Source organism: Morone saxatilis, unplaced genomic scaffold (assembly GCF_004916995.1).
Source record: "Morone saxatilis isolate NCDOM2014 unplaced genomic scaffold, NCSU_SB_2.0 Contig16, whole genome shotgun sequence".
NCBI lineage: Eukaryota > Metazoa > Chordata > Actinopteri > Moronidae > Morone > Morone saxatilis.
This window is the reverse complement of record NW_023339718.1, coordinates 23506809-23517465: the sequence shown is the minus strand read 5'-3', so window position 1 is coordinate 23517465 and position 10657 is coordinate 23506809. Positions and strand designations below refer to the sequence as shown.

General features: G+C 44.7%; 1 protein-coding gene across 1 annotated transcript; it reads right to left on the bottom strand.

Moving 5' to 3' along the window:
- Window positions 1-3869: 3869 nt before the first annotated feature.
- Window positions 3870-10495, bottom strand: zgc:65851 (uncharacterized protein LOC321113 homolog). Its single transcript, XM_035657783.1, has 4 exons — window positions 9596-10495; window positions 7217-7534; window positions 6613-6737; window positions 3870-5760 (listed from the first exon to the last, which is right to left on the bottom strand). The coding sequence occupies exons 1-4, from the start codon at window positions 10340-10342 to the stop codon at window positions 5385-5387; spliced, it is 1566 nt and encodes a 521-aa protein (XP_035513676.1). The 5' UTR covers window positions 10343-10495; the 3' UTR covers window positions 3870-5384.
- Window positions 10496-10657: the final 162 nt, after the last annotated feature.

Sequence of the window (10657 nt, the reverse complement as noted above, 5' to 3'; positions counted from 1 at the left end):
TGCTTTTTCCTGAAACTCACGTGTGCACCTTTTCATCTAATACCTTTGTCAAAAAGATTTGTCCTTGCTACTCTCCCCCTGCTTTTCTCAGTTTTATTGATTACCTGTTAGTACTGATAATGTTTTTGCCACTGTGCTGATTCCCCCTCCCACACACACACACACAGTCTGTGAGCAGGGAAATAAGCAGTCTTGGGCTGTGATGAAGTTCTTGCTGGTGACAGCTGTGCTGGTGGGCCAGCGTTGGCAACTGCCATCCATCTTAGCCAGCCCCATCCTTCACCTCTGTGTGCAGGCAGGCAGAGGCTGAGATGAGCTGATAGTAACACCCAGCAGACATTATGCAGCCCCGCCCATTAATGAAAAGGTATCGACTGCAGCCTGAAGGAGACAGGTAGGCTTGTGACTGGAGATATAATTTCAGTGTTTTCTGTGTGGGTGGAAGCAAATAAGTAGATAACTCCTCCTCCAATAATAAATGCTGTCAAAGTGCCTTTGAGCACGGCACATAACCTTCAACTGTTCCAGACCTATGTTAGTGGTAATTGATACATCAGTATCAGTAGGGAAAGCACAATTGCAAATAATTATTTGAATTCCATTGAGCTGCTTTAGTTTCAGGCTTCTGGTAATGTGCATGATCTTGACAGACTGCTAAGACTGCAAGGCCATGGTTACCTGACTGACAGACACAACCCTGTCCATTAGGGTGGCATTAGCATTGGCGTTGGCCCTGGCCTGCCTGAGTTCAGTGTTACCTCTGCCGCACCCATTGTCAAGACAAATGGCCCCGTCCCCATTCAACTAGTGTTCTCAGGCAACACCAGACCCCTCACTTCCCAACTGAATTTCTGGAACCACCCTTTGTGGCAGTATAGGCGTCACATCTGGCCCTGCCCATCGTGATCATCCCACAGCAGCATTTCCAGTTCCACCTCTTGTTGTAGCAGCAGGCATCGCCTTAAGGATTCAGCCCACTGGGTTCATTAGGCTCCACCCCAGCAGTGTTTTAAGCCTCACCCGCTGCAGTGGCAAGATCCACTCACTGTGGCAGCATAAGGCCCAGCTTCAGTCTGCCAAATTTATTATCGTGGTGTATCAAAAGCAGGGGGACAGGAAATAGCGTGGTTGCTAACATAAAGTGTGTGAGCTCGCATGGATAGCAGGCCAACAACCGCACTCCATAAATCTGTGAATTATACAGCTTACTGTCATTTAACCTCTGCTACTGTCCTTGTACTCACTGTAGCCGGGCAGCAGCCCTTCTTCTTTGCTGCTTGTATTGTATGTTGCCTTGCAGAATATAGAAAGAAAATGAACAAAGAATATTTCCTGAACAAAAGCAAACAAAATGCCCACCCTCTCTCTCAAATCAGGTGGGCATTGGAGAGCCTCACGATTTCCAAGGTTAATCTGGTTGGACTTTGTGGGAATCAAAGGCGGCAGATCAATTTACGAGCAGACGTGAATGTGTCTCGCCCTGTTACACATAGAAATTAATGGGAAGCTAAATCTGGTTTGACGGCCCTTGTGGTCCCTTGGCCCTGCATCCAGTGGTGTTCCAACCTTGCTCATTGGGGTGCCATTAGGCCCCCTCCTCTATCAGGCTCTAGCACCAATTTGATGTGTGTCAACTGATACCCGTAAACACTAGATATATGTAACAGACACAAGTAATCAGAGTACAGTAGTTGAGATATATTTTGTGCATTTGATGCACATAGATGGGACAATAACATATCTTGATGCATTGAGGTGCATCATTGATGCATCTACTCACAATAACCTCCTACAAACACAGCAGGTGTGTTGCCTGTTAAAGCACTTAGCGTCAGTTCAAGTGTAGTCTTAGAAGGTACGACACATAAGTGTCAACTGAGGTGTAAACAATGAAAGCAGTTAACTTGTCAGTAGCACTGGAAGCAGCTGGCATGTTAGTTGAAGTGTAAGCAATGAAAGCAGTTAAAATGTCAGTTAAAATGTGTTTGTCGAAAGTATTTGCGATCAGGCAAAATGTACTCACTGAAAGCAGTTGCAGTGTCATTTGAAGGTTAAAGCAGCCACAATGAACTTTCATTTTGTGTTGATTCTTTCTGCCCTTGTGCAGTGTTTCTACCGCCTCATTTCATTGATTTGGAGGGAGATCCAACCGTATCCAACCTGGTGACAGGCATCAGTTATCTTATGCAGGTCATATAGAGGCATCAGTAATACATTTAGACTATACTAAAAACACATTGTAGTATGTTTGAACAATGTAACTAGAAATGTCAGATGACAGATCCAGTGTGTAGGATTTAGTGGCATCTACCAGTGTAGCTGTAGATTGCAACTTCCTCACTTCAGATGGGGAAAATTGTGAAGTTGTGAAAAGCACAAACAGCCTAAGAGTTGGTTTGTCTGTTCTGGGCTACTGTAGAAACATAACGGTTCAACATGGTGGACTCCATGAAAGGTGTCTGTGAATAAAATCAGCTCATTCTCATTATCAGGTGATTATACACTAATGAAAACATAGCTAAGAATACTATATTCAATTTCTGCCAATCTTAAGTGTTACACACAAGTGATGAAGTTGTTGAACTAACGGTTGGTATGTAAGAACTGAAAGGAGTTGAAAGGTCATTTTGTCATTTTTTGGGTCATTTCTTGCCCCTCACCACAGTCGTCTGTAAGTATGTCTGGACCATCCTCTCATCCTGCTGTTAGGGCACGGTCATAAATGTTCCTCTTTGCTTTGCGTGGAGTTCAGCTCTGATGAACTTTAACCGGCGAAGTTGCAGCCTCAATGAATAGCAAGTGTGTGGTTGACTGTGTGTCTCAGCAGACGTCACTCGCCTGCATTCACATGCGTTTCCGTGTCCTTAGACAGCATCACAGCTGCCTCTAAAGCCTAGGACGCTCCCTGAGGCCGCAGGAGCTGAAGCGACATCATTGAGAAGATCAGTCACAACGAGAGGGACTGGGGTGATGGCGAGGCTCAAGCCGCAGAGAGTGAACCCCACGAGGCATGAGATTTCACAGGGCAACCGACTCTTTCTGCTGCTTTTTAACTTGTGGATTTGGTGGGAGGGGCTTATATGAGTGATAAGCAGCAGCAGAGGGAGGCGGAAGGTTTTGCATTGTGTTTGTTTTTCAAACTGCCTACCCAAGCTTTAATGTCTTTGCATATTAATAGGTGGCTTCAGAAAATGGAGGGATGTTAAGGTTCAACAGTAATAGGCAGCTGCAGGTATGAATGAGTCATGAATAAATACAGGCTTTCCTCAGATTTCATCACTTTTAGCAACCTTTTTAACTTCATAATTTGTTACTTTCAGCAAAACACTGTGCATACAAATAGATTCCACTTCTACATACTTTCCCTTCCTATTTATTAATTTTACATACAATACTCTACAACACTACATTCTTTACTTCTGTTGTAAGCGCTTAACAACTATGGAGTAAAATCCTATAGACATCTAATTCTCTTTTTCACATAGTGTCATGACATCACAGAACACTTTTATCACACTGAAACTTGAATATATTGAAAATGAATGTCTCTCTTGCACTTTTCTTTTAACATTATGTATTTTAAAGCTGTGGGAAAATATTATTTTATTTTAATTTACAAATTTAGTATTAATTTACTATTTTCATGACAATAAAGACAGAGATGTAGTGAACGTTTGGTTAATAAATGTCTTTATTTGGCTTTGAGAGGAATATCACTGCATGAGATAGCAGCACGTACAGTCACAGTTGTATAGCAGAGGTCTGGAAAGTGTCAGCACTCCTCAGCCTCCCCAGGAACAAGTGAGATGCAGGTGAAAATGTGTTTTATTTTAACTTTCAGTCATGGTTAAGGCAAGTTTTTTAATTGAACACACAACAAGCAAAAATCTATCCCATCCAGCAGATATTCAAGCTCCAAGAGTCAGGCCATGCATTCATGCCCGTTGGTTGATTCATTTGTCAAAAAGAAAAGCCCAGGGGATGAAATTAAACCGTTCAGGGCAATGTGATAGAAGAGGTTATGGTGAAAATAGCCCTTATATGCGACTCCGTACCATACAGCCATGACCCCTGTGGCATCTGCCCCACCTGCCACTTACAGTCTGAGCTGAGGGCTGTCAGTGTCATCATCAGCTGCCTGACACCGACAGCCACGCTCACCCTCACCTTGTTTCCTTTATCAAGCTAAATTAAAAAAAAGCACCACTACAGTTCAATGAGGACAAAGAAAAGGGTTGGTTTTCTTTCTGGAAATGAATGAAATAGAAATTAATTGCAGATAAATACTAAGCTCTGACAGGTGAGATGGTTGATAAATTCACTGACAAATGAATCAATCGAAGGGGGGATAATTCATATTCCCAAAAAATTATATATAGCGGCAATTTAAACTCATTTCTACATTTTTCATTCCCAAAGATGCACTTTTGTATTGAGAAGCTGCAGCACTCCTCCTTCCCTGAAACTGAAAATACCACCCACCCCCTCCCGACACATTTGTATATACATTTTTCTGAGCTCTGAGTTGCCATTATTGCCGTGCTGTGACACTGCAGTGAATTAAAGACAATGGAAAAGGGCTTTGTATGGTGAGTGGTACATTTCCTTTTGTCGTGGTGGGACAAGATGCAGAACTAAGTGGAGAGTAATGGAAGGAGTGGAAGAAAGAGAATAGAAAGCATTCACCTGCTGTGTGAAAATGTGGGGCTGGACTCACAGTTCAATAGAAGTGTTTTTTCTCTCTAAACCTTCCTGTGCAACGAGCCCACATTCAGGAATGAGCTGGTAGAGCTTCGGTCTATGATGAAATCTTTTACTTACAGTACTCCCCAACTTTTAAATGTAAAAATCAAATAGCACCGTAAAAGTTGGACTGGCTGTTTACTCATGCTCCAAGATCTGTGCGTTTATCTTAAAGTCTGTGCTGACAGTATTGTTACTTTCAAGGTTTTGATTGCTCTTACTGTGAATATTGATCATTAATGGCACAGTTACTGTTGCTCATATATGAGGAAAAATCATCCCCTATTTCAAACTTAGGAAACTTTGTGACATCATGCTAGCGTTCTGCACGTCTCTCCGTGAGACTTCACTTATGTGATGTGAAATCATGACGACCACTGCAGAGTATGTAAATGGTTTAAACTCTTCTGCCATTGTAATACATCTAGTCGCTCCTAAAGCTCTTCATTGTTCTAATAAAGTTTGTACTAATCACTTCTGAATTACAGAGCAAACCGAGACAGAAAAAACACAGAATGTGTGAGGCATCTGGAGTGTGCAGAATTGTGTGTGACGGATGATGATGTGAACAGAGACCAGATCCATATAGGTGATTGGTGGGATGAGTTATTGATAATGATGAAGATGACAACACAAGCAGTTTAGCTCTTGCTGTTCTTGCCGGTAGGGCTCTCCTTCTTCTTCTCCTTCTCCTCTTTCTCTTTCGGCTTCTCGTCTTCCTTCTCCTCCTCTTCCTCTTCCTCTCCCTCACCCTCGCCCTCCTCCTGGTCATCTCCCTCCTCTCCCTCCTCTCCCTCCTCTCCCTCTTCTCCCTCATCGCCTTCCTCCTCGTTCTCCTCTCCCTCCTCATCCTCTCCCTCCTCCTCCTCCTCCTCCTCCTCGGGCTTGGCTTCGGTCTTCCTGTAGGCTCCGAGGGTGTAGGAGCGGGCAGACATGTAGGAGAAGCCGGGATAGCCGGAATGGACCATGGCTCCGCCGACGGAGCTGAGGCGGCACTCTTCGCCTTCCAGCAGCTTCCTGCACGGACAGAGAGAGGGAGACAGACAGACGAGATTACGTCACTTCTAGTCTGGTTTTGTTACTATTATTACCTCAGTGTATGTCTCCTGAGGGATCTCATGTCACTGGAGTATCAGTGGCAGCACCTCTGCTGTCTGTTTTGGTATATTTGCCCGGAACATTATCGCAGTTGCTGAGTTAGGTTATTGTAAGGTTTCACATTGTATCACTTCCGTTCATCTATCTGATTACAGCAGGGAAAGAACTGATCCATTTGCATAAAAGAGGGGTCTGATTCTTACTGTAAGCATTTTAAATCACACTTTTCAAGTAGAAAAGAGATGTTGCCTTTATCGGACAGTTTACTGTGTAAATATAGTGGGGAAAGAGAGCTGGGAATGAGACGTAATGCTCTTAAAAACTAGGCCACCAGAAGCACCAGAGGAGTTGAATTCTAAAAATGCTTAAAATAAATGTTGAAGAGGAAGTGAAGCTCATTGTAGTATTGACTTGTAAAGATGTTATCTGCTGAAAACATGTACTTGAAATTCTTGTCTCTGAAATTTAAACTTTAAATAATTCAGACTGTCAACAACAAACTAAGTCTTTTTTGCTTGACTGACCAGTTTCTGTAAGCCAAGACCTTTAAAGGTGAGGTATGAAGGTGAGAGAAAGAAAATGAAACTAAATGAAACAAAATGCAAAATACTTAATGCAAAAACAAAATGCAAATTACAAAATGCAAAAACAAAATGCAAAATACAATAATAAGGTTATTTTTCTTTATATGAGAATGTAATGGTGTCAGGGATTGCACAATGTAAAAGCTAACAGTTAACTGATAACTGCTGTATGTTTGTAATAGCCCACCTGTAGGCAGCGATCTCAATGTCCAGAGCCATCTTGACGTTCAGCAGGTCCTGGTATTCACGCAGGTGACGGGACATTTCTCCTTTGGTGTTGCGCAGGGCAGCCTCCAGCTGCTGAACGGTATCCTACACACACACACAAAATCATGTCATGAAGTGTTAATCATTTTGTCTTGCAAAGATAGATTGAAAATGGGCTGATAAACATCTCAGTAGAGCATTTTGTCTTGTACACTGAAAAAGGAGTGTGTTCATTTTTAATATTAAAGTGATTAATAAATGACACTCATGTAATTACATAACCCAGGTTGTGTCCTTCATCAGTGTCCACCATGCAGAGAGACTTTGAGACTTAAATGGATGAGTCTGATATCTCTGGCAGATATTTCTGGCCGTTGGTAACTGTCTTTATAACTGCCTGCTTTTAGCCTTGTGAGACATATGGCTTGTATTACAACCTGTTTTTAGTATTGTTTTATCTGCAACATGATTCCGTTTGGTCTTTCTGGCAAACCTCAATGAGAACCTGTTAATTAATGATTCATTCAATCATAAAACAAAATAAAATAAAACCCAAATCTCACTGCCCTGTGTCATTTACTCACCTGCATCTCTCCAATTTCATTGTTATGGCGATCCTCCATCTCGGCGATCTGCCTCTCCAGAGCCTCGTTGTGGCCCCTGAGGGCCTCGATCTCCAGGGTGCGGGCCTGAACCTGCCTGCGGTACTCACTCAGCTCCTCCTTTGAGTGCTTGATGGCGTCCTGGTTGCGGGCAGCCGCCTCAGTCACGCTGGCAAATTTGGAGCTGTACCAATCCTCTGCCTGGGCCTGGTTCCTGGCCGACAGGTTCTCATATTGAGCCCGGATGTCCTTCAGGGCGGCAGTCAGGTCCGGTTTGCTCATGTCCATCTCCACAGACACCTAAATGTAGGAGAGGGGAAAAAATGGAAAGATGCTTTTCAAAATAAGTGTTTGTTGAATGTGGGTTTACTCACCTGCATCTCTCCAATTTCATTGTTACACCAATTATACGCCAAATCTGTAAATAGATTTTTTTTTTTACATTAAATTAACCAATAATCCTTACAATTTCCAACAAGACCAATTAAAGTTTAAAGTGGCCTCAGTTTGAATCCCTGGTTCAGGTGGAAAAACATTTCTGACTTTATTTGTGTCTGTTCTTTGAACAGCACTGACTGTAATTTAAAGACACTGTAACACACTGGTTGGCAGAACTTATTGAATTTCACTATGGATGACAAAAATGTCTGTGGCTAATAAACTGACCAGCCTGATAAAAACAGTGATGATGTTGGAATCTCAGAAATATTTCTTTATGTGTATATACTACAACATCAGAAATAAACTGAATAATCTCACTGTATAAAATAATATCATGTAAAAACTGCGTGCAGGTTAACACTAGTGCTTACAGCTCTGGTCAGTGCACTTTTTTTCCCTTGCTATAGCTAGACTGTATTCCTTCTGGTGACATATACATATATGTATAAGGTGAGCAGGGTGTTGATGAGCTGAGTTGCAGTCACAGTGAGGTGGACTGCTGCAGGACTGATGAATGGACTGCTGACTCAGGCCCCTCTGCTGGAGAAAGCTGTGCTGTCAATAGCTTACATGGCAATAATATTCCCTGCAGGGAGGAGGAGAGACCCTGGAGAAATCCACGAGCAACCATCATTCAACTGCCTGACTGACTGAATACTACTATACATTCAATGAATTGATTCCTTTAAAGTTGCAGTGAAAATTGCTGCTGTCCTTTTCCCCTTCAGTGTCTTTGCTTTTCCTTTGCTTCCTCTGCAACACAATGAGCTCTACTGTTTCATGTATTATACCTGAGAAGGAGCGTCTATATTTGTACACTAATCGATATTAGTGATTGTTTTGTTGGCGCGCCTGTAAGCTTTGGGTAAGACAAACCACAACTTTTTTTTGTCAAAGTGTGACAGTATTTTCACTGTTGTACTGCTGTTTAGCTGGAAATGAACATACAAACAATTGCTAGTGTACCTCACAGGGTTGGTGCTGCCTGCTGCCCCTTGGGACGACCACACCCCTGGATTATGCGCTATTTGTCCGCATTCCCCCCTCACCCCGCCCCCTTTCCTCACCTCCTTCAATCACCCCCAAAAATATGAGCTAGCTAATGGCGGGGCTTACAGTAGCCTACCCGAAGTTTATAACAAGTTCTTAATGACCTTTCTGCTTTAAGCGTATTTATATTTGAAGAGGCACCCCAGTGACATAATACTCATACGATATTGCAACAGAGGATTCAGTTTAACGACACACTGTGTGTAAAACGGCTTCGACCACCGGTTCCCTCTCGCTAAAACTCATTTCTAAACTCTTTTAGCCTGAACGTCGTTAAGTTTGCACGGGGGCGTGACGAGGCGCGCGGGACGCTGCGGGGACGCTCGAGACTTTATGAGAGGAGGAGAGAGGGGGAGCGCGTGGTGCTGAAACGGAACTGCAGTGCCATCAATTATCCATTGCGCAGTTTGAGGAGGACGCAGTATGTCGTCCATACAGAGACACGGCTCAAGACTTCGACCATACTTTATAACTCTACCTCTGTAGTGGTGGCAGGTTAATGAATTACTGGACTACTGCGGCAAACGCGCTAATATATATAAACAGTAGCCTATAATAAGAGTTATAGTGGACCTGCGTATTAATAACAAAAGGGTTAAGGCTTAGGATTTTTCATGTCATTCCATGATACTACTTTTGGTAGGCTATTTTGGTCAAGTGAAGCCTTTAGGGAATATAAGTTCGAAACACTGTATACACAATATTATAGTTGGTTTATGGTAAAACATGTATGATGTGACATTGAAAAAAAAGCCACGGGTGTTGAGGAATATTAGATGGTTTGTGGCAGTGTGACAGCCGACAAGTGGACCAAAGTAGCCCCTGTCAGTGTGTGGACCTACGGGTCCTCACAGCACAGTGGGTGTGTACCTGTGCGGCCTGCAGAGACGCCTGCAGCTCCTGCAGCTCCTCCTCATGAACTTTCCTGAGGAAGGCGATCTCATCCAGCAGCGACTCAACTTTCTTCTCCAGCTCCAGGCGCGCCAGGGTGGCGTCGTCCACGTCCTTCCGGTAGCCCTTCAGGGTGTTCTCCGCCTCCTCGCGCAGCTTGGTCTCCTCCTCCAGCTTCTCCCTCACGCGCTCCAGCGTGTCGTTCATCTGCACGCAGTCCAGGTGCATCTGGCTCTTCTCGTGCGTCAGCTCCTCCACGCGCCCCCGCAGCTCGCGGATCTCCTGCTCGTAGAGCTCGTGCAGGCGGGAGGGCTCGTTGTGGCGCTGCCGCAGCATAGTGACCTCTGCCTCCAGGACTTTGTTCTGCTGCTCCAGGTTGTGCACTTTCTCAATGAAAGACACGAAGCGGTCGTTGAGGCCCTGCAGCTGCTCCTTCTCGTTGGTGCGGATGATCTTGAGCTCGTTGGTGACCGCGGTGGACTGGGTCAGGTCCATCGCGGAGTCCATGGAGGAGTAGACGCGGCCGGGCGCCGCTGTCCTGCGGTAGGTGGTGGAGGACATCGCGGAGGGGGAACCGTAGGTACGGTGGCTGCTGCGGTATCCCGCAGAGTGCAGGCGGGACGGGCTGCTGCTGCTGCTGCCCAGACCCATGCGGCCGGACCGGGGGGCATCTCCGAAGATCTTCCGATAGGAGCTGCTGCTGTAAATGTCGCTGGAGTAACTCATGTTTCCTTCGGTGGTGTCCGGTCTAACTGCTCAGAACGGGCGAAAGAGAGAGTGTGTGGAGTTCAGGAGTGTGTGAGGGTGAGTGTGTGTGAGAGAGAGAAAGTGAGATGCGAGTGATGTCTGGCCAGGACAGGTGCTTTTATAGTGCAGGCGCCGGCGCATCATTTGACGCAGGGACAACGGAAGATGAGGGGAAACCTGCAAGGTTTAGCAGAAAGCCTCCACCCTCTGGGGAGACACGAATTCACTCATGCGGCTCCTTTTTTCTTTTCTGCCTTGTAGCTCAGGCATCAACACGCACGCACGCACACACAC